The sequence below is a fragment of the Amblyomma americanum genome, chromosome 7, assembly GCF_052857255.1.
Source record: "Amblyomma americanum isolate KBUSLIRL-KWMA chromosome 7, ASM5285725v1, whole genome shotgun sequence".
NCBI lineage: Eukaryota > Metazoa > Arthropoda > Arachnida > Ixodida > Ixodidae > Amblyomma > Amblyomma americanum.
Genome location: NC_135503.1, coordinates 141270440 through 141295246, shown reverse-complemented (window position 1 = coordinate 141295246; position 24807 = coordinate 141270440). Strand labels below are relative to the sequence as shown.

Here is a 24807-nt window from a genome sequence, read left to right as displayed (position 1 = left end):
TTTCCCTAGTCAAGACCATTCAATCCCACCGAACCTGTTACCATGTGACAATTACGTGACCGTCGCACACTGCTCGGCGTTACTGTTGCTGGTAGCCCTGCTAAGCGCAGATCCGCACAGCGTGCCCTGAAGCGGCTCGGCGAGAAGCGGGGCAGTACGCAGTAGCTTCAGCGGAATGCAGGAAGTTTTACAGCGAAAGATTTATTGGTCGCAAACTCGTGATTTCGCCGTGGCGTTACTCCATCGAGGCACGTGATATCACAACGCGCGCCTCGCCGCGGAAGGTTACTGCGCTTCGCGCGCTCGCCGCGCCATCTGGCATGACGTCACACCGCGCCGCTCGCCGCCGCCGCCGTTTGGTAGGGCGTGACACCGCGTTCCTCGTCGTTGCGCTCGCCTCCGCTCGCTTCGACAGCTACGTCGCATGCGTGATAAGATGTCACAGGATTGAAAAGGAGAGCTGGCGTGTGCCGCAACCACAGTTGAGGCGACAGTGTGGACGGCGACAATTCTGATAAGCTGGAGGAGGCCTGGAATCGACAGCGGAACGAGATGAAGATGAAACGAATCGCCCAGGAAACAGACGAACAGCGCGCCGGACGAGTGGCTAAACGCCGCCGTGGATATGCCGCCGCGAGACAGGCACGTTTAACGTCCGATGTCTCGACCGCTAGGAGCAGCGACAGCAGCTGGAGGAAAGACCTGAGTCCTGCTTCACTGAAGACGACCCGTGATGAACGATGGAATGCGACCAAGAGACTTCAGCGGCAGGCTCCAGAAACCGTAGAACAACGTGCCGTTAGCCTAGAGAATAGGCGTGAGAGTGACGCGACCCCTTCAATCCTTGGATAGACTCGGTGCTGAAATCAAACATGGACCTATAGGTCGTACTGGACGTTTATGCCTGTGCTTCATACGTTGTGGAACAAGTGAACAAGGTCAACCGGGGAGTTTAACACTTGCTTTCGCTAGATATATCCTGGCATAGCCGAGCTAAGCCACTGCCGTTTTTTATCCGAGACCTCTCACAAGGCCCATAACTTGCACGCGAAACGCTCAAGACCACAAGAGGGACACACATTTGTATAATTTCTCAGCAGTAAACTTCAGCTGCCAAAAGTCGAGTGCTGGCACCGGCAGAAGCGGCATAGAGGTCTTAAAGCAGGAGCCGAATCTACTCGCATCAGTCAAGCAGAGGTATGAGTGTCGCTCACCGTCTGTGCACTATATTGTGATATAACACGGCGGAGCATTTTATGCGAAGTGCTCATTGCGCCTTATCTTAGAGATCAAAAGGCCGGTTGCTGGTCTGTTCCCGATCCAAGATTCAAAAATTGCAGCCATCAAGGCAGTCACTAGCGCTATTTTACCTTCTTGTGCATTGCGGATTAAGACACATGAAGCTCAAGAGCTGTTATCTTTGGAGAGGACATAAGCCCAGCTAAAATGACACGAGAGCCTCGAATGTTGACTGCGGCAGTCATTTCACTCTGAATATTCGCCCCCTCTTGAATTAGATCGATCGTTAGAGCGGGGTAACGAGACAGCAGACTAAGCGCAGAACCACGACCATGATACAAGACTATGTGATCATAAAGCGGTGCGTCCACCATGCGACTGAAGACTTGCTGTGCATCAGGCCTAAGCAACGCTAATCCTTCGCACCTGCCAAAATGCGGAATAAAATCAATGCGTCTTCGAGACTGCGTAAAGAGGGCAGTAGCGTTTCATAAGGATTCCTACCCGATTCCTCTTCTAGGAATAAAAAAAAACAATAATATTCGCTGTGAGAAATTGGCGACTGACTTACCGACGCTGCCTCTCAAGAAATGGGGCTCTTTCTTCTTCTTTCACCTCTAAGGGCCGTTGGCGTAAGAAGAGCCGCAATCAATATCCCTGTTTGTTTTTTTGTAACACAACAACTGATCAGAGAACAGGATCAGGTAATAAAAATACCAGGTGGTGCGTTGGTGCGGGTCAAAATTAGTTTTGAAAAATACACGCAGCTTCACTGGCTCGGGTTCATGGGCAGGAAGCCTTGGCTGTCTCTGAAAAACTCCATCATCAGCTGCATCGCTATGGAACGTCCCCGTATGAGCAGCCGTTTGTCAATGAAGACCAGCAGAGGGCAGCTGGCGCTGAAGCATAAAGCGGTCGACTACTGGCCCAACAGCCACAGACTCGCAGTCGTGCCTCATTCACAGAGATGTCGTTGGCTTAGGAACGGCGCTAAATGTAGCGAGAATCGCTGCATTCAAGGAACCACGCTTAGCATTATTGGTATGCCCACTAGACGGAAAAAATACCTACTTAAGCATCTTTATCACTTGCATTGGCTGCAGCCGTGGTGGTACTGTTGTTATAGCGCTCGGCTGCTGACCCGAAAGACGCGGTTTCGATCCCGGCCGCGGTGGTCGAATTCCGATGGAGGCGAAATTCTAGAGGCCCATATATTGTGTGATGTGAGTGCACGTTAAAGAGCTCCAGGTGGACGAAGTTTCCGGAGCCCTTCACTACGGCGTCACTCATAGCCTGAGTCGCTTTTGGCTATTAAACCCCGCAAACCAAGCCAAACAAATTAGAATCGTATGGCTGCAGGTCAGGAAACGAAGTTATGATCTTAGAAGGAGGCAGAATCTGTTTAGAGCTTCTTTCCCTGGATAACAACTTATCGCAGTCAATCGAAGCGCTTCTCCAGAAAATGTATACTATTCCGCAGAAAAACACCCCCATGTAAGCTCTGTCGCACTGCACAGATAATAAACAGCGGCTTATAATGCATTGATCCTGCATATTAGGTGGGGAGTTGAGAGTTGCATATGCGAATGCTCTTCAGACGCAAATCGAAGACACTTCTTTCTGTCATTGTTAATTCTTTATGTATAGACGTACAATTCTACGTTTGTCAGATTTTAGTTATCTTTAGAGAGATGAACGATTAGCGTGTCGACGTTTTGTCCTAGTATGGATGTTCCTACAAATTTCACTCATATATACATTTCGGCGTTGTGGGAAAAAGGCGATAGTATCCGTTTAGAATAATGTCATTGATTGTCTAGCTCAAAGCCAGACAGGATTTATATTTATGGTGAAAAATGTTTGCTGCGTATGGCTACTGGGTAGCGCTCATATTTTTTACCACCCAATGCAGCACTGCGTCTCTTCAGACTCGGAGACACACTCGGTGTAGACTCCACCATCACTGGGAAATCTGGAAAAATGGATAGCCTGCTCTTTAGGTAAGGTGTTTCAAGGCTGACCAACTTGTTGCCCGAAACACGTGTGAGCACAAGAGGATCGGTCCATATCTCACAAGTTGCATCTATTAAAGGAAGAGTTCAGTTCAGTTCATTTTATTACCTTAATGTTCTCCGTTGTGGGGAAGGGGGGCATTACATAAGGATTGGGTTTTTATACAAAGAAAAACATCTCGTGACAAGTAAATAATTAACAAAATGGTTATTTAAAAGCTGTGAAAACGAAGATGGGCATACGGTAGCAGCAATGGCTGGAGGAAGGCCGTTCCAGTCTGTGGCAGTTCGGTAGAAAAGGGAAGCAGTGAATGTAGCAGTTCGAGCTCATGGGCGCGCAACTTGAAACTGGTGGCTGGTGCGGTGGGATGTGCGGGACGCTGCTGGGATGCATGGTGCTTGATTAAGAGAAGAAAAGAAGAACTTGGGATACAAAGAGAGGCTGCAGTGCGGCGTCGACTAGAGAGCGTTGACAAGCCGGATTCTGATTTTAAAGATGAAACGCTGACGTCGTAAGAGTATAGGGAGTGACTGAATTTAGTGGCTCGATTTTGAACAGATTCTAATGAGTCGATGAGATATGATTGATGCGGGTTCCTAATGGGCGAGGCATATTCGACTTTACAAGTGTCTTGTACGCAAGTAGCTGAACATGTGGCGGGGCGTTTCTTAAATGACGTTTCAAAAAACCTGTGGTTTTATTAGATGCGGAGATGATATTGGTAAAGTGCTCGCGTCAAGAAAGACCGTGAGAGACGGTTACACCTAGGTACTTATAAGATTGGACTAGCCCTAGTGACGTGTTAGCGATATGAAGAGAAAACGGCTGTGATGGCGAGAGGGACATGCATATACATTTAGTGACGTTTACGGTCATTATCGAATTGCTGCACCATTCTAACATACTGTTAAGATCAGACTGCAGAGCTGCTTGTGAGTGGCCTTAGTGGTAGTGCGGTAAATGACGCGGTCATCTGCAGACCTGCGTATGTTAGAGGAGACACTGTGAGGTAAGTCGTTTATAAATATTAAAAACAACAGCGGACCAAGGACGGACCTTTGGGGGACGCCAGAAGGGGGCTAGACAAGTGATTAATGGCAAGGGTCATTTGTGACCGACTAGTCAAACATTTTTAAATCCAGGTTAGAATGTTAGGGTCCAGCTTTAGCAGTTGATGTTTTAAGCAAGCGACAGTGAGATAGTTTATCGAAATCTTTAGCAAAATCTCGAAAGATCTTGTCAGTTTGTATGTTCGAGACAAGATTGGCATGCAAGTCATGAATAAAAAGTGTCAGTTGCGTTTCGATAGAGAAACCCTTCCGGAAACCATGTTGTGAGGGGTTAAAAAAGGGATTCGCGCCTAGGGCGGCCACGATATTAGAGATGGCATGCTCCATAATATTGCATGGTATGGTTGTTAATAGGATAGGGCGGTAATTCAGCGGAGAATTTTTACTACCCCATTTGTGGACTGAACGACCTTTCCCACTTTCCAATCATCCGGCACGGTTCTTGAAGAAAGTAACTGGCAGAAGAGTAAAGACAAATATGCTGCAGTCATGTGCCTTGTGTTTTTAGTATTCTAGACTTGATTTCGTCAAGGCCAGTTCACGACGAGAGCCGAATTACCTTGATTATGTATGAAATACTATCAGGAAAAAAATGTGTTACCATGGTATGGTACCTTAAACGTTGGTTATCAGCACGAAAAAAGGCGTCTCAAGTTCTTTTTGAGAACTGTCCAAAATGCAGACTGAAAAGTGTCGTCACATTCGGTATCAGTGATCGTTTCGTGTAATTCATTGGTGAGGGTTGTAGAGCAATGTGAATGAGGGTTTAGTACTTGCCAAAATTGTCTCGGGTTAGTGGATAGCAAACTTGGCAGTTTAGAACCATAGAAATAACGCTTTGCGTTGCGGATTGCATTTCCCTTTTTCCTTTTTTTCCGAGTGCAGCAGATGGGGCACTGATACACTTATCTTTTTTCTTAAAGATAAGTGTGTCAGTGCCCCATCTGTGGCGCTCGGAAAAAAGGAAAATGATTATTTGCAGGCAAATGGGATTGTAGGTTCAGGCAGGTAAAAAAGAAAAAAAGAAAACAAAACATTCTGCGATGTGCTCTTGTACGCAGTTGGTGGATATGCCTTTGTTTAGTTTAGATGCATTCGTCATTTGTGGACCGGCGTGTGTTGATAGCTTTGAACGGTTGGTGGCGATAGCGGCGCTTCTATGCATATAAAATTCCCACAAGTGTGCAATAAATTTCAGTAGAAGTAAAACCGGCGTTCGTGCTGTCTTCTGCCTTCGTCCTTGTTTCGTGCGCTGGTACCATGTTCTATAATAAAAGTGGCGCCTTAATTATAGCTGCTCACGAAGAAAACGTCTTCGTTGCCGCTTTGAAAGAAATGAGATAATGTAGTTTTAACAAGAAGCGATTAATTTATGCTTTTGCGCTGCCCCGCTGAGGACTGTGCCTTGTCATTTGTGTCTTCCTGCTTTGTTCGAAAACTATCTTTTCTGATTACATCTTGACAGTGTGGTATGTTCTGTGAACTGTATATAGAAAAGTAGGTGATGTAAAATGTTTCGGTGCCTCATTTAGTTATAATCTTGGTATTTATTCTTATATATAAAATTATTATAATATATATTAATAATATTATTACTGCATAAGTTAGACTTATTTATTTATTAGTACCTCAGTGGCCCCATTGAAGGGGTGTTACATTAGGGGGTGGACTATTCAGCAGTACATTTCTTCGATGGACGATCTGAATGACGACGAGTCGATCTGATCCACGATGGCGTTTGGCAGGTCATTCCATTCCCTTGCTGTATGAACGAAAAATGATGACAGATGCGCAGAAGTGCGGGCAGGGGGAGGGTAGACGGCCTTCCCGTGGTTTGTGCGATTGGAGATGGGATGTGCCGGGCTGATAATGGAGTTAAGAAATGGATGATAATAGACCTTATGAAGCAGACGCAGTCTGGAAATTTTTCAGCGGTTCGCTTAAGTTGTGAGATGAGTATTGCGCTTTAGTTAAGTTACACTTACATGATAAGAATAGGCTGAGAATATGAAACGAACTGAGCGATTATGTACAGATTAGAGAGGAGTGGAAAGGTAATTTTGATAAGGGTGCCAGATCGCGCATGCATATTCTAATTTGGGACGAATAAGTGTTAAATAAGCAAGGGATTTCACTGATGGGGGTGCTAGTCGTAGGGTTAGTCGAAAGTAACCAAGGACGCGATTTGCCTCGTTAGCAACCTGAGATATATGAAGAGACCAATTTGGATCAGGTGTCAAATGGATGCCTAAACGCTTGTAAGTTGATACTGAAGCGATTTCTGCATTCCCGATCAGATATGTTGAAGATGGTTGTGAATGACGTCGGTGGAATGATAGCAGAGATGTTTTTTTTCACATTTATGGACATTAGCCTTGTATTACACCAGGTTAGTACGTGCGGAATGTCATCCTGAAGAACCAAACTGTCATAGCTGTTAATTATATGCCGGTAGATAACGCAATAATAAGCGAATATGCGAATGTTAGGAGTTATGTCAGCAGTCAAATCCTTAATATATATGAGAAAAAGAATAGTCCGAAGACGGTGTCCTTAGGTACCTCAGATATAAAAGAGGAATAAGAGGATGAACATTTATTAGCAAAAATAAACAGCTGTCGATTAGTGAGAAAGCTGCATATCCAATTAAAAGCAGGTTCGTTAAGATTGAGACGTGAAAGTTTTAGGAATAGTGGTTTGTGAGGATCTTTGTCAAAAGCTTTTTTCAAAATCGAGGGAGAGGGCGCCAATAGGAATGTTAAGGTCAGTGCTAGAGCTGAGGTCATTAATGAAGAGGGCTAACTGTATTGCGCTATATAAACCTTTTAGGAAGCCATGCAGGTTAGGGTGGAAAAAGTTGACGGACACTAGGAATTTTATTTGAGAGAAAATTATATGTTCCATTTGGGTTAGAAGTGATACATGTGATAGATATTGGTCGATAATTATGGCGAGAAGATGAAGGTGCTTTTTTGGGGACTGGAATGACCTTGCCTATTTTCCAATCATGGGGTATGATGGCTGATGAAAGGGATTCCTGAAAGCTATGAGACCATTTGGCGCTAGTTGCATGCTTTGTATTTTTTAACACTTTAGTATTTATTCTGTCAACACCAGCTGAGGAGGTTAATTTTCAAAAGTCGAATATTTTGGCAATACCATCAGGTTCGAAGCTCAGTTCCGGCATAGGTGGAAAGTTAAAGGGAAATCGGGTAATTCGTTATCCGGTTCGTGCGACTACGCTGAATGATAAATTCAAAAGTTCCGCAACGTCATGATATTCAATTGGATTATTATCATCGTCACACAGTGTTACATTTCCGATAGGATTAGGATTCATATATTTCCAAAACCGACGCTGGATTGTACGAATCATGTCGGGCAGAGTAGAAGAAAAAAATGACTGTTTAGTTTTGTATACTTGTAGGTTATAGGATCTTTCTGCTTCGTAATAATTTTGCCATGTTTTGGAGTTATTTTTTTGGCGTTTCGGAAAAGTCTTTTCTTTTTGGTATTCATGCGTTTCAGCACGGACTTGAACCAAGGTGATTCATGGCGTTCGGTTAAGGTGATGGTAGGTATAAATTTTACATTAACAGCGGGCATTTTGTTTTTGAACAGTAGCTAATTTGTTTCATGAGTACGATCTTTAAAATCGGTTAGAAACCAGATTCGGAACGCATCAAGTTCACTGTTGATGCTTTCATAGTCTCCTCTGTCATAAAGTGTGATTGTTTTAGCTATTTTGGAGGTGCGGTAAGTGGTTGAGAAACGTGGCGTGTATTATTGAGAGTTCGGTGATTCCCGGCAGATTCAGAGTGATATCAATATGTGACGTTAGTATCATGTCTAATATGTTCGATGTTCGAGCATTTTGTCTAGTTGGGCTGGTGATCAGTTGGGTAAGACCGAAAGTATGACAAGTATTCACGAAATCGCGCGCACAAGAATAAGCCGTGTCATACGGGTTCCTCAAATTAATTTCGGGAAAGTTGAAGTCACCCAGTACAAAAAGACAACCGTGTGGAAGTTCAGAAGTTATCGTATGAAGGGCGCTGTGGAAGGAAGGAATTAACGAAGCATCACTGTCTGGAGCACTATAGCAAGCGCAGATTACTGTCGGCGAAAATGAGGCTTTAGAACAGATGAATAATATTTAGATGGTAGAGTCAATCTCATATAATCTTATAATAATATTATAGTGACACATCTTGAATCTAACGACTTCTTTTACCCTCACCGACATGTTTTTTTTTAGGAAACACCTCTCATGTGCAACCCAGCTTGCCGAGTTCATACACCATTTTCTCGAATTAATGGACGATAACCTCCAAATAGGTGCTATATTCCTTGATTGCCCCAAAGCACTTGATCGGGTCCCGCACGATCATTTACTTCAGAAGCTTTCACCGCTAGCAATTCCCATCAACCTAATAAGTTGGATCGAAAATTTTCTTTCAGCACGTAAGCAGTTCATTTCCACAAATGATAGCCACTCATCTCTTTTTAATGTAACATCGGGAGTCCCTTATGGCGCCGGGCTGTCACCATTACTATCCCTAATTTACATTATTGACCTCGCTTGCAATATAAAATTGGAATTAGGCTTTTTGCGGACGACTGCTTTAAATGCAGAGTGATTAGGGCTACCCACGATTCATCTTTGCTTCAGTCCAATCTTGACGCACTTGCCTTTTGGAGTGAAAAGTCCCTCCTCTGCCTAAACATTATGAAATGAAAATCCATGTCGTTAAAAAAACGCACTGTGATTCAGCATCAATACGGTATTGGTTCATTTTCCATTTACCCCATATTATCGTACAGATATCTTTATTGGCCTCCATCTAAAACATCTGCTCTTGCGCCAGACGGAAACTGGGATGCCTGCGGCGTAACCTGGAGGCCGCATGCACTGACAGAAAAAAAAAACTTTCATATACAACATTCATTTGCCCAAAACTAAAATGTGCGTCGTCCGGTTGGCACCCATCACCAGCGTTTTCGCCACTGAGCTTGAAGCCGTACAGAATCGCGCCATTCGATTTTTAACATCTTGTTATTAAAGGAAAACCAATATCACCGCACTGAAGCAGTCCCTTGCCATTCCGTCGCTCATGTCACGCCACATCATGATGATGATGACCCCAGGCTTAATGGCACATACCCACGGTGGAAGATTGGCCAGGGTGCACCATATCTCGTCTCTGTCTTCTTCATCATTTCTCTGTCTCGCCTCTGTCTTCATCAATTCTTCATCATTTCTCATAGGAAACTCTAAACTTGCAGAAAACCGTTCGCACGTGTTTCTCACGAAAATAAAAGGTGTTTTTGTAAAACTGGTCTGTTAAATATGGGCACTGACTGCAATCTGTCACAGAATACAAATGGTTTGGAGTAATTCCTATACCATACCCGAGTGGAAACTAATAAAATATTGTAAACAGCTATGTTCCTACGACAGAATAGAAGATCAGTTCCACTAAATACCCGAGGACTCCTATACAAAGTCTTCGTAACCTCTTTTCTCGATTATTGTTGCACTGTGTGGCACCCACGGACAAATCTATGTAAAGACAAGCTGTGAAGAGTGCAAAGTGTAGTGGCCTGCTACGAATCGGACAGGTACGACGAGAAGGAAGCATAACACATGGAAGACAAGTACTTTAATGAGAGGCTCTAGAGACACAACGAAAAAAATACAAGATCGAAACTTTAACACTATTTATCATAATTGGGTTTGCACTTTGAGAAGCATGTTTGCTCGCAAATTATAGATCTCAACATGTAAATTACAAGCACAACGGTCTAGATTTGGCACGCCGAACTAAGTTGTTTAATTCATCTTCCTTTCTGAAAAATGCGTGCAATTAGAATAATCTCTCTTCGCTGGCATTTGTTTTAAATAATATTATGTTTGCGGCAACCTTGCAATCTTTTGTAATTTGGTTTGTACGTTGGCCACTGACTTGTGTTCTACTTTTTCTGTCATACGGTGCTGCTTCTCTCAATCTCTGTGCCACTGTGGGTAAAGAAAGAACTAAAAAGTACACTACTTTTTCTCAGAGCAGAAGAGGACGACATCGTCAGCATAGGCTAAAATCTTAATTTAACACTGGCCTAGTGAGAAACCACAGATAGCTGCGCTCATAATAAATCTAAGGCACAAAGCTGCACAAAAATATAGAGCGAACAACAAACAACACCGTGGTTTCAAAGAAATAGGTACTGATAAGCTCTTGGTTTACGACTAACCTGAAATTGGATTTTTTGTAACCAATATTCTGTAATTTTCATGACACAGAGAAATTAGACAAGATCCTTTAATAGGTTTCAACCGATTGCTGTCAGTGCTTTGGGGACATAATATAGTGTGCCCAGAACAGAAAGTGGCAAGGAAAGAGAACACGCAATATGGTTCTTCGGAGGCTTCCACCAAGACAAGCGCGAGGTGAGGTGAAAATACCTTGTAAAACTTGTTCATAACACAACACTCTTCAGGAGGTTCCTTGCCCTCCAGATAAGAAGTGGCAGATTTATCTTCGTACAAAGTGACAGGTTGCTCAATAGCAACACGTTAATATATCGGCGAGACAAGCAAACGTCTTCCTGTCTCCGATATTTTACCACTCATAGCCTCCAGAGAGACCTACGTAATAGTCAAAGAAAGCACCTGGAATACCAGGCGCACCAATGTGAGCGCTGCCGGTGTGCTGAATTTTTATTACTTCCTTCGCAATAGCAGCTTGCATGTCATCACTCAGCGCGCAACGAGATAGTTGCTCATTAAGAAACCTAGGTGATCTAGACTTTATTAACGCACCATGATAAGCAGTCATCGCTGCGGCCTGTCGTGCAGCGCTTTCCAACTGGGTGTAGTTGTTGATGACGATGATGTTGTTGTTGGCCTCTGCTGAAGTGGCGCATGCCCACGGTGGAGAATTGACCAGGGTTTGATTCATGCCTACACTAGAGACGTAAGGTAGGTGCTCCATTACGTCTAACGGCAACGTATAGATGGCAGGCAAGAACAGGAAGCGTTGCAATAATTTTTATGCAAATATCAGTGAATAGAATCATCAGTGAATGGAAACTGCGAAAAGAGACAATTTCGAAGGAAAATTACAGGTTAAAAAGTAATCTCCTTGTTCCAATAATATAAACATAGAGGTATTCGCACACAGTCTACAGGGCGACACCCTGGAGTTCTAGAGTATAGCATGCCAGGCCGACAACCAGACAGACCTCTCCTGTTCCATTAAAGTCCCTTCTTCTCCTCCTCCTCCTCCCCTGGGGTTAGATTATATTTGAGGCACCGCGAAGGTTCACCAAGGCCTCTGAAGAGGGCGCGAACACCACGGCTCGTCAAAAAGCAAATGCAGGAGGACACCTAGACACCATTCAAAACTAAAAACAAAGCGGCTAGATCCGGTGGCATGTCACCAAAACTAGTGATGGAAGACGAGCGCGTGTCTGGGTAAGAAAAAGCGGCTGATGCTGCAGCCTCTTTAAGCCACTAGGGCAGCCAGCGAGACCACGCGTGAAGGCTACCTCAGAGAGCACAGGCTCGTGAGGTCGAGGGCAAGTTTGGGAGCACAAAGACGTGGCCTAATTCCAGAGTGCTCATACCTCCATCTATGAGCAATCCTAGAAAATGCTACACATTTTTTTTGGCATGCATTTCACGCTTGCTTCTACTCTGGATGACGACATGGAAAAGCAATTCTTTTTTTTTTGGAAAGCACCGCAACAAGTCGCAGTGCTTTCCATGGCGTTGCCTTCGATCGTAGCTTGTCGTAAGAGAGAGCAAGTGGCGTCAGTCATGCCCAATGAAAATATATTCCGAGCTTTTACGCAAGTGTCCATCATGTGTGGTAACATTACCTGTCTGTGAAATCATAGCACATCATTGGAGAAAATTTGTCATTTGTATTTATTTAATACTCCTGAAGGCTGAGAACTAGGATGGAGAGAGGGATTTTAAAGACAATAGCGACACGATGACAAATGGTACATAGCCGAAATAAGCAGACTTCGTTAAACATTAAAATGCAAAAAAATAAAAAGAGTACAAATGCACAAACGCACTAAAAGGAAAGAAAAGGCGCAGTAATCAACTCTCAATCTGTGCCGACACCTCTGCTATACCACAAGGAAGATATGAAGGAACAAGCGGAAGAGAAAAAGGTGCCATAGTGAAGGGCTGTGGACAGCAGAGTGCTTTACAAATGTTCTAGCTGCTCAGATTACACATGCCGTGCAGGCTAGTTTGGCACCTCTTTCGACAACAATTCCCTCTTCTCTTATCCGGTCTCAAATTCCAGTAGCATCACAACCCCAGGAACAAACTTCTGTCACTTCCGCTGTACCTACCTCGGGTACTTCGAGGGATGTTGATATAATGTATGATTCTGAGATGGTGGAGCCTGATGCGCGGCTTCTTAAGCGCAGTGGGTCCCCCATGTCTCATTCGTTGTCTTCTCAGGGCACCCAGCCCAAATCAAAGAAGAAGCAGCTTGGCACTAAACCCAAGGATACCATTTTGGAGCAGGCAGTTGCTGCTGCTAGAATTTCGCAACCATAGCGTCGTTGCGAGTTCTGCAGTGGAACTGTCGCTCTATTCTTTCCGCTTCTACAGATTTACACTGCCTTTCTACTCAGCTTAATCCGGATGTCATAATTCTGCAAGAAACGTGGCTTTCAACAGACAAACATTTCCATATCAAAAATTACCGGTCATTTCGCCTAGACCGCCAGTCAAGAGGCGGGGGTTTACTAACTTTAGTCTCTTCAAAATTTTGCCACAGGGCTGTGGTATCTTTTCAACAAATGTCTCCTGACTGTGAGATTTTGGCAATAGACTTTGTTCTTCCTGGGTGCTCTCCATTTTCAATAGCAAATTGTTATTTCCCCAATGGAGTCCAGGATGTTAGGCCTCTGGATTTTTTACTCGTAAACTGTAAAAACCCAGTTCTCGTGGCTGGGGATTTCAATTCTCACCATGTGTCTTGGGGTTTTAGGACTAATTCGTGCGGCAAGCGCCTTTGGGACTGGGTTTCTGATCACAACCTGATGTGCTTAAATTCAGGATCGGCCACTTATCTTCGCTCACACACTCAATCTGTTTTAGATCTCACGTTCATTAGTCCTGGAATTGGCGTAACGAATTGGTCGACAGTTGATAGCGGCACTTCAAGTGATCATATACCTATTCATTTTGATATCATATGTCGTGTTACTCCGGCGTCTTCTCAGTTGCGGTCACATGTAAATTATGACAGATTTCAGACGGCGTTGCGCTCTGCCCTTGCTCCAGTGTCTAACATCGCCGAGGTCCACCAGTCAGCAAGCATATGTCTGGCTATTGAGGAAAGCCGTAAAAAGTCGGAGTTCCTGGTGAGGCCAATAAAAGGGAATTCTTCTAACTGGTGGAATGCGGACTGTACAAGAGATTACAGGCGGAGGAAGGCAGCATGGAAAAAGCTTCTTCATAACCAATGTCCGAATAACTGGAGTGATTACAAATTTATTGCAGCCACCTTTAAACGCACAGTTTCTCGCGCAAAGGAAAAATATGACTCAGAACACTTCGATTATCATTCAAAGGCGGGCAACCGACGTGCACTATTCGGTTTTCTACGGTCTAGGAAACAGCTCATGTCCTCTCATAATTTTCAGTCATTAGTTATGTCCCCTGTAGAAGCTATCCAGGCGGTTGAATTAATAGCCACAGGCCTGCAAAAGCGGTTCTCGTCTTTACTACCTATGCGACCATTGTTGTTTGCACCAGTCGTACCAAATGATAATGCCTCACAAGTAAATCTATCAGAGCTTTCACAAGTTGTCCAGAGATTGCCAGCTGCTGCTCCTGGCCCTGATGGTGTTACCACAAAGATGCTCAAGATTCTATTTGAAGAGTCTCCCAACTCCTTATTGCACCTAATAAACTACTCTCTCAAACACGCTTGGATACCTTCTGAGTGGAAGCTGCCCAAGGTGATCCCTTTACTTAAAAATCAGGGTGGAGGCTATGAATTGGATAATATTAGGCCAATTTCTTTAACATCAAACGTGGTAAAGTTGATAGAAAGGTTGTTACTAATTCGGGTGTCAGCCATTGTGGACCGCAAAAGTATACTCAGCCCGTGCCAACTCGGTTTCCGGCCACGGTGTTCGATATGGAATGTACATGCTGATCTTGAGAGCAGAATTCTCCTTGCTCGTCGTCAACGCCTGGTCGCGGCTTTGGTTACGTTAGATGTCGCCAAAGCTTACGACAGTGTAGAACACTCCATCCTGATACATAGGCTACAGTCTCTTCAATTTCCAGATTATATAGTTGCATGGATATCTGCATTTCTTCATAACAGGGAATTCTTTTGCGTCCATAATGGTGTTCATTCAGAGAGGTATAGACAAACGCGAGGTGTACCGCAAGGAGCTGTTCTTTCTCCTGTGCTCTTTAATATTCTGTTAAGCTCAATTCCTCTCCACTGCCATGTACGCACTTACGTCTATGCGGATGACATTGCGTTTTTTGCTGCTCCGCCGGATATACATTCTCTGTATGGTCTGTTGCAGTCATATTTGAATACACTTGAGCACTGGTTGAGCGCATTACACCTGAAGTTAAATGTTGGCAAGTGCGCTACTCTTGTTTTCCCTCTATTCACTCCTGTAGTGGTCTCTCTCACTTGCCAGTTAAAAATAGTACCGCAGGTTCAATCCCTAAAATACCTAGGGGTCATTTATGACAACAAACTCACCTGGCGACCTCACATTGACCATGTCGCGGCGAAAGGGGCTCGTGCCGTGGGCATGTTACGGAGATTATGTCATCACCGGTACGGCATGCGCAGAGATGCGCTATTAATGATCTACATAATGTATGTCAGGCCAATTTTAGAATTTGGATCAGTGTTGTTTTCAGGCTCGGCTACATATAAACTTCGCCCTCTCGTCCTTTTAGAGAGGGAAGCACTTCGCATGTGCCTCGGCCTTCCAAAATGTGTGGCTATCAATGTGCTGTACCTTGAAGCCCGCATTCCGTCTCTCTTATCACGACTTCAATTTTTAACTGTGCAAACTTACCTCAGGATCTATGAATCCCATTTCCACCGTTCCCAAAGCATTTTCTGTTCTCAGCCGACCTCCTTTTTTGGTGTCCCCTGGTCTCGTTTCAATTCCCCTCAGGTAGTGTTTGTGCAAAGATTACTTCAGCCTTTAGATGTAAACATTTATGATATCCTTCCTGCGCTTCGGAATGGGCCCACTATCCACATTGTTTTCGACGACATATTCCCAAAAAATGCAAAACTTTTGCCACCGAGTATTCTAAATGGCCTTCTAGAAGATCATCTGAGGACCCTACCAACCGATATAGCAATAGCCACTGATGCATCGCAATGCAATGAAAAAGCAGGTGTGGGAATATTTTGCTCCCATTTAGACTGGTCCTTTTCTCTGCGCCTTCCAGATTTCACCCCTATTTTTCAAGCAGAGTTTCTAGCAGTTGTACTTGCTCTACGCAAGCTAGACCCCTCTATTACAGCAGTTGCAGTAATTACTGATTCTTTATCTTTGTGTTCGTCCCTCGCTGCACAGGTTGACGGTCCCATTTTATCAACTTTCTTATCCCTACTTCCTCCGCATTTGAGCCTTGTTCATTTAGTATGGGTTCCCGGCCACAGCAGTGTGACAGTAAATGAGATTGCTGATAATCTCGCAAAGGCTTCCCTCAGCGGCCCCGTGTTGCGAATCATCCCGGCTACAGCGTACATTACAGCATCTAGATTTCGGCGACGTGCGTTTTTAAGCACGCAAGACACATCACTTTTAACATCGGCGGATTATGAGCACCTTAAATATTATTGGAACAGGAAAACTTGTTGCTCTCGGCAGCTTGAAGTATCACTGACGAGGCTAAGCTGCCGCATCCCCCCTCTAAATTTCTATTTACACAGGTCGGGTTTGGCGCTCTCTCCCCTTTGTGCATTTTGCCATGAGCCAGAATCCATTGAACATTTTTGGCTGTATTGTCGCCGATTCAACTCACTGAGAAAAAGGTTGCTGGAGGAGCCCTTGCAACATCTTGGCCTTAGTTTGAGCAGCCCGCTCTTGCTATCATTTGGCGCCACCACATTTGGGTTCAGCCACAGATCTGTTTGCACCGCTGTTCAAAATTTCCTGATAGAATCTCACCGACTGCCTTGCTAAGTGTTTCAACCTTTTCTTTTCTATCAATTATTACATTTTGACTAAATCATTAATATTTAATCACTCTCTTTATTATTATTCTTAAAATTTTTAAATCAAAACACTCATCCCTTTTCTGTTCATGACGAAAAATTCACCGGTGTTATGCTCCCACGTGCTTTTCCTTTTTGTTAACTGAGTTCATTTGAATAGCCACCCGATTCTTGGCCGATCCCCCAGTGTGGGTATGTGCCATCTTTTGATAGGCTAACAACAACAACAACGACAGCAGAGTGCAGTGGGCGCAGTCATGGTATGGCGAATGGACAAGGCTGTTGTCGCTTTCACTTCTTCGCACTGGAGACGAGTAAAAGGCATGGAACGTTTCGATTTCTACAAGTAGTGCCCTCAGACTTCCGTGCTTATTTGAAAACCGGACATAGGGGATAGCGCTTTTTTATAGATTCTCCTGTTTTCCTTTTCTACACAATACATCGTGCACGCACATAGTCCTTGCAAGGGCTATCAGGCTTCTTTCATGCCGAAGTGGGCGCGCGCTGATCTGAAAAGAAGAAGAATTGGAATGGACCGCGGTGGCCGCCTTCCTAACCGCTCCAGGTCCCCCGACTTCACGGCGTTGCGCTACCAGCATCTCGGGAAGGAGATAATCACACTTATCAAGGCGGTGACCTGCTGCATGTTCAGCGTCGCAGGGCTGGTCAAAATGTTCTCGTACAGCAGGAACCCCGCCCTCGAGATCCCTTACATGCGGTACCCAGATCAAGGAGGGGAAGTGCCCGTGCTCCTCATAAACTCGTTCGCCAACGCATTCGGCTTCCTCGCGATTATCACGATCGCCAACTGCACCCTGGTGTTGCTCTACAAGGCCGGCCACTACAGAATCGTCCAGGCTTGGCTCATCACCGGATCCGCGCTGATCCTCCTCGTCACTGGCTACTACTTTCTGGGACGCCTGCTGTTCCTCTTCAATGCCCCGACGGACCACTTCAGCTGCGCTCTGGTGACGTGGAACGTGGGCGTCGGTGGAATCGTAGCTCTGTATTTCGACGCCCCTTGCCAGCTGCAGCAGAGCTACCTAGTCTACGCATCAGTTCTGATGGCCGTGGTGCTGGAGGAGGCGTTTCCCAACTGGACGTCGTGGATTTTCCTGTTGCTGGTGTCGTTGTGGGACGTATTCGCCGTGCTTTGCTTCCTCGGTCCCCTGCGAGTACTACACGAGACTGCCAAGAAGAGGAATGATCCCCTCTTTCCAGCTCTAGTCTTCTCCACGTCGTCGGCTTGGTGCTATGAGATCGCATCGGCTGTTCAAGACACAGAGCGCCCAGCAGATCCAGGCCCCACAGAGTGGTGTTCAGAACAACCTGAAGCTCGGCCAGTCACACCAGGACGCCCCTTTGCAATTCAAGTGTCTGATGGGACAGAATGTACTTCACCGGCTTCTGTGACAGACCATAGCGGACCACGGGTACAACCACAGCACTTCAGCCAAATTTTTGATGGAGGAACGGCAGCTGGAGATGGAGCCTTGAAGTCCACCGCCATCGTCCGTGGCTCACCACCTGTCCGATCGCAAAGCGCCAACCAGCCATTTATAGAGCGAGTCACGACTGTGGGATGCACTGGAGACGGTGAAGGCGGACCATTCGTTTCCCTAGCTAATATGACACCAGGGACGGGAGTGAAGCCGGCATTGATGGCAGCGCTACCGTCCTTTGCAAAGTGTGCCGACCATAAGCGGTGCGGGGACGAACACGGAGGAAGCCCGTCGATTGGACCTCCGTCACCACGCTACCCGGGGCGGCGAGGCTACGAGCAGTTCTCTCTCGCGCCTTCGTGCAACTCCGAAGATTCGTTCGGGGCCCGCAGTGGACAGCGATCACCAGCCGTGCCTTCGGCTCAAGCGCGGGCCAAGTCTGCAGCGTCTTCCCCTCGATCACCTCGTCAACGGGGCTGTGAACAGCGGCGCCAACTTAACCAGGCAAGCCTTAGAATTCCATGCACGCCAATGCAGAGTTTCAATAATCGGTTCTAAATTGCAGTGGTTCTCATATTATGGAAAATTCTTCGCATTATTCTGCAGGATATAGCCTTAAAAATATACCCGTATTAGTCACTGGTGACACCGCTGCTGTCATGAACGTGCCTCCCTTCATAATTTAGATTATTTGGCGTAGTGCATGGTAAGTTCACCTGTAAACCCCTCCTTTGTTTGCAGTTTGCAGCAACATGGCGAGGTACCCCAAAACACAGTCCCCTCCTCTTCTTTATCTTCCTCAGAAAGATCTTGAGTGATCACCCTTGAACCGAGTCGTCCTGATATTTCGCAATTTCTAAGTCGAGTTGGCGTGTCAGGTTCGGCGTTAGCCGGGATACGTGGGCCGGGAATTGTTTGGTGGGTCTAGGTGTGCTGCGTGGCCGCTCAGGAATTCTCCTAAGAATTCTGCCCAGTGAATCGGAGAGGGCCCTGGTACCTCTGCAGTAACTTTTTCATTGACCTCTCGGTTGGCATAGGAGCGCCAGAAAATCGTTCCTCTGGACGAGAACTTTCTGAAAAGGTCGCGTCTTTCCTCCTCCCTCTTAATTGCGATTCGCGGCTGGACGCAGGTGTCGGACAGCGTCACCGCGATGTCGTTCTGGTAGGCACGTAGTCTTCAGGGCCAGGAATTCGTTAGTGTGGATTCCACACGAAGCTACGATGAACGCCCATACCCCGCAAATTAGGGTATCTCATCCTTGAATCTTGGCAGTCTGTGTTCAAAGCGAATGTGTCCTCAAAGAGAGCTATCCCCGCGCATGGGAGAAAAGTCCACATGGCAGCAATCATGTCCGCCAACGTGCGATTTCCCGCTCCACTAACCCGTTTGTTTGCTGATGGTAGGCAAAGATAGTGGCATGATCGCAACTGGCGTCACCTAAGGCGGATTCAAATGCTCTTAAGAGAAATGGTGTACCTCCGCGGTGAACCTTGTTCAGTAGCTCCATGCGTGAGAAGGTTTGGTCCGTGGTTTAGTGGTGTTTAACGTCCCAATGCGGCTCGAAATATGAGGGACGCCGTATTGAATGGCTCCGCAAATGCCGAGCACTTGGGGTTTCTTTATTAAGCCCCGACATTGCACAATACATGGGCCTCTGGAATTCGGCCTCCATCGAAATTCGACCTCGGTGGCAGGGATCGAGCCCACGTCTCTCGGGTCAGCAGCCGAGTACCATAACCACTGAGCTACCACGGCGGCCCTTCATGAGAAGGATGTAGCCCAGCATAAATTCCAGAGGAAGTTGAGCCTACGTGTCCAGGTTTGCTTGCACCTCAGCAATTTAGTCCGGTAGCCTATGGCGACGATAACGAAGCGGTTCCCGCTCGCGGACTTTGGGAAGGGACCGATGGCCAAAACCTCGAATAGACTCGCAGGTGGCCTTATGAGAGAGAGGTGGCCGACGAGCAATCAAACTTCGCGTTCTGGCTGTTAGGGTAGAAGCAACATACTTCTTGACATCTTTGCGCCATGATTGGCCACGCAACCGCTCGGTAACGTTTGCGATAGGCCTTCGCTCCTCCTGGTGGCCAGCTGTAGGAGGATCGTGGCACTGCTAAAGACAGACGACCGCAGTGGACTTGGCAGAAAGCAACCCAGTCATTCTCTGCCGATGACTTTCGGCAAATGAGTTCATCGTAGATAGTATAACACCTGCGAAACCGTATGTCTATCACAGCTTTCCGGTGCCTGGAGATAGGAGCAGATTTCGGGCAGGGCAGCATAGGCCGCTTGGCCATCAGAGGTGCTCAGCTTGGAGCCCATGGTCATGCACGAAAGACAACGAAGTCGTAATGCGGCAGTGCAGCCTAGCATGTGAGTTTTGGCGTGAGGTGCAGCTTCGTGAGAGGCTACTGCAGTTGTAACTGCATATAAAAGTTGGTAAGAGTAGTCACAGAGTGAAAAGGACAGAATGAACACATCAGAGAGACACACACTGTGTCCGGTGTTTTCGTGCTGTTTTTTGCGCTGTGACTACCTTTATCATTTATTCGCCCAAACTTTTACCATTGCAGAGTGAAGTGGGCGCCTTAAATGTAACAGCTGTTTTTCTTCATTGCCCACACGATGGCTAAACACTTGAGCTTAGGAGAATGCAGCTGAGGTTACGCCCTGCTGTGTCTGCGACTTTAATAAGCCACAGCGTGCTTTGCGCCGGCCGTACCAGTCTGAACCAGCCCAATCCAAAAACAATGGAGCCTGTGTAGAGGAACGTCTCGTGAGCTAAGGTCCCAGCCTGAAGCAGAGTAGGCTCGAGATCCTGAAAGTTTCTATCAATGGCTTCGCCATAGTTCAATAAATCATCATTCTTCAGTAGATCGTACAAGTGAAAACAACGGGGATCAAATGGGGAATGCATCAGCGGAAGTACGACGTGAAGAGCACACATCATCGAAGTTCGTTGGCAGAGGAGAGGAGGCTGTTGTGTAGACTCCGAGGGCGCGAATTTTTTCTGGGCCGTATCTTATGCCATCCTTGTTGATAATGCACCCTAGGCACACTACCTCGCTGAAGCCAACATTTACCGCGTTTCAGCTTAAGAATACCGTCTGATAAAGCAGGCAGAGCACGGTCACGGGGACCGGCGTGTTCATCAGTGTCGTGGCTGTAGACAACAATGTCGTCCAGGTAAATGAGAGCCAAGCCTTAGAAGATTTCACATGCCCCAGTACTCGGCCCATGAGGCATTGGAACATGGCTGGCGCGTAGGGAAAACCGAATGGGAGGTCGTTGAACTGGTCGGCGTCGCGTGTATGACGAAGGCAGTTTTGGTTCGCTAGCAATAAGGATTCCACACAGCCGAAAGGCGTTGCCTGTCAGTATATGCGGTCCAGCTGTGTGCCCACCGGGTTGTAGGCAACCTTAAGTGGCCCACCCACCACCTAGGTGGCAGTAGGGCCAACTAGGTCATGTGACCTTGCGACGCTACCACAGACGTCCCACCGGATAGTGACTATACTGCCCCCCATGTTATGTAACAGTTCCATTAACGATTGCTCGCGATAAGTTGCTGGCGAAGAGCAAGCTTTGTCTTACAACCTCCAGCGGTAGCATCGCCTGTCATCGCATGGCAGTCGCGCATCGCTTAACAGCTGCACCACTGCGCCTGCAGTGGCATGAGAACTCCAAGCAATCTCTGAATATCGAGAACCTCGAAAACCGAGGCTGAAAGCGAAACCGCAACCGAAGTTAAAATCGAATGCCAGTGCACCTACTTCGAAATTGGCCTAACAAAGCAAATCAACAATCATTAGATTTTTGGCAGCGGAAGCGTCTAATGAAACTTTCTAGTAGCCCGATCGTAAGTACAGCGTAGTGAAAAATTGGCCTTTTATCAGGACTCAAGACCTAAACAGGTGATTGCAGAAAACTGCCCACCGGGGCAGGTGGCGGTTAGATCAGTGCTTGGCCGCTAGGGAACACCAACCTTGGTCGCACATGACCAACCGGTGGCCGCACCTGCCATTGCAGGGCAGTACCGCATCGCTTAACCGCTATACCATTCCGCCAAGAGTGGTATGAAGACTTCCAGAGCTCTATGAATGTCAAGTAGAGAATGGTCAATTCAGTATATGTAGGCATAAACCCATTAGGCTAGTGCGTAATACCCTTAAGGCGCAGGTTAAGTGTCCGCTCCAGTTTTTTGCTGTTTACGGCAAGATGATCTGCTATCGTGTGTTGAACAGGCCATTGACAGGTTGCGGGCAGTTTCCTTTCAAAACAGTTGTGGACTCCGTGCTCTTTCCACACTTTCTCTGTCGTCGTCCCCTCCTATTTATTCGCACTGTTTCTTAAATTATATAGGACCAATTAGCCCAGAGGGCATTAATTCTGAAAAATCGAGATCCTGTAGCCTTACCACGGCGTTATCTAATCTTTGTAGAGGACAAAATTTGTGCTTCGTGACCGTGATCATTTTTCTGTAGTCGGTGCGAAAACTGATTTTACCTTCTTGTTCGCTATCACAGCATGGAAGTGTCGAAGGGAGAGCAACATGTGCTAACAGACCATACGGTTTTCAAAGGGACAGTAATACTTTGCTCAAGCATGCCATGTACCTGAGCTTCAACTTCCTGCATTCCGACAGGCTATGCACGTAGAGGGATTTTCTTTAGGCGATTTTTATTGCCTCAGGGTATTAAGGGGGTGTTTAATGATGGTTAAAAAAATATTAGTTGAATAAAGGAAAAAAAAGATTAGGCGATCTCACAAATTCAACGAGTGAGTGATGATGCGTTCTCTGCGCGCAAGTGGTACATGACGAAGGACTTCAGCGAGAGAGTCGAAGCTGCCATGTGCCGCATTTTTGTCACCTTCAGGGCCTGGAAAACGAGAAGCAGGTAGTGAATATCGGCGTGAGTATTCTGGGATTTGCAGACTGGACACCCTGGATGGGGATGTAAGTCTTGAAATTGCGGCCACTGCCGAACTTCGGCAGGAGTGAGGTCGACCCGGATTGAGATCTTCCGAAGGGTCGAGGGATTTCGTGGAGGGTTTTAGGGTAACATGTATTAATTTGGGGGTGGACCAGAAGCGTTGCTCCAAGCTCCGCAGGTGTGAACGCATTACAAGACGGTGTTCATATAGCAGGCATTGAATTGATTATACTTGCTCCTGACAGAGTGTTGGGCCAAACCTTAATTGCCACCAGGCTGCTTGTAGATGTATGCTGATGTTTGTAAGGAACTATTATTGTTCCGATAGGCTCCACAAGTAGGCAGCCGGCCGAGTGACGAAGACAGTGACGAAGATGGCGCCAGTTCCAACAAATTCCCAGGTGAAGTGTAGGCATAGTGCCGCAGTACTCGTAGTGACGAGTGACGAAGGCAGTGACGAAGACTGCGCCAGTGTCAACAAATTCCTAGGTGGAGTTGACGTCGTGCAACAGTACTCGTAGTATAGATAGATAAAGAGAGGGGCAAAGGCAGGGATGTTAACCAGAGAGGCTTCCGGCGGCCTACGCTGCACTGAGGAAGGGAATGAGGGGATTAAAAAGGAAAAAGAGAAGGAACGGCAAACTTCACCACAAAAGTGTGGCGGTGCTTATCGCGGAATAGACCAGTCACCTCGAATGTATCGGCGTTCTCCCCGTCAGGAGAACGCACTGGAGCGCGGGCTGAAGCTGGGCCTGGGCGACTTCATCTTCTACGGAATGCTGCTGGGCAAGGCATCCCGGCACGGCACCGTGGCGGCCTTGGTCGCCTGCTATGTCTCGGTGCTGGTGGGCGCCCTGCTTACCGTGATGCTGCTCTTCGTGTTCCGGAAGCCCTTGCCCGCCCTGCCCTTCTCCGTGGTGCTAGGCCTCGGGTCGTACTTCGCCAGCGCCATCTTCTTGGACCCATTCCTAGAGAGTGTAGACTTCCTAGCGTACTAGCCGCCTGCGGAACACGTAATTCACTTTCATTACCACATTTTAAGCAGTATGGCTACCCCTGTGACAATGGCAATACCTCAGCGAGTTTGTTAGGATCATAACCAAGCCGTATGCTCTTCGTTACGCAAATGAGATTTCGGAAGAAACTTGGACTGTCACTTAGATGATGATTTTATATTAATGGCGCCATGCAAGCTTGCCGAATGAGTGCCATGGCTAGCACCTTTTTTTTACTTTTATAGAGGAATCAGTGCCAATGTCGAAATGCGAAAATGCTTACGTCTGTTTCTGCCTCGGAGAGTGAAGCCTTCACCTTCCGCATGCAACATCCACCAGCCACCCTAGCGCGCACCCACCCGCCACTACTCTCAATCCACTTCGTCGCTTCCTCTGCCCGCGTTCACCCTTCAGAAGCGCCATGCACCACCCTCGTACCCAAATCAACCCTCCTGAAGCACTACCCAAAACCACCTTCTATACCTTCACCTTCCACAAGGCTTCACCCAACGTAAGACCAATAGAATACCCATCAATAATGAGGACAAGGTTGTCACGACAACAAACGCTTAACAGGAAGCACATACGCTACATGCCCTTCCTCATGCCCCTCCCCTTTCGCGACCCCCCTCAAGCCCCACATCACTGTAACAAGCATACAAGGCAGCGCCCATCAGGCCCAACCTAACTGGCGACACAATCTACGCAAACTCTATGGCGGCCATCACTGAGGGCACCGAAGAACAGGCACATCCCCTCAGCCAGTTCAGGTTATGTCTACGCTACGCTGGACTTCTTACTTCATGACACCGCCATGCTCCAGTGGACTTTTCGCCACTCGAATTGCATCATGCGCTGAGTACCTTCA

The 24807-nt window shown here is 46.7% G+C and overlaps 1 protein-coding gene across 1 annotated transcript; it reads left to right on the top strand.

Moving 5' to 3' along the window:
• The first annotated feature begins 17097 nt into the window (after positions 1–17097).
• On the top strand, positions 17098–23957 carry LOC144098115 (presenilin-1-like). The gene is made up of 2 exons (XM_077630660.1): positions 17098–18513; positions 23664–23957. The coding sequence occupies exons 1-2, from the start codon at positions 17098–17100 to the stop codon at positions 23940–23942; spliced, it is 1695 nt and encodes a 564-aa protein (XP_077486786.1). The 3' UTR covers positions 23943–23957.
• The last annotated feature ends 850 nt before the right edge of the window (positions 23958–24807 follow it).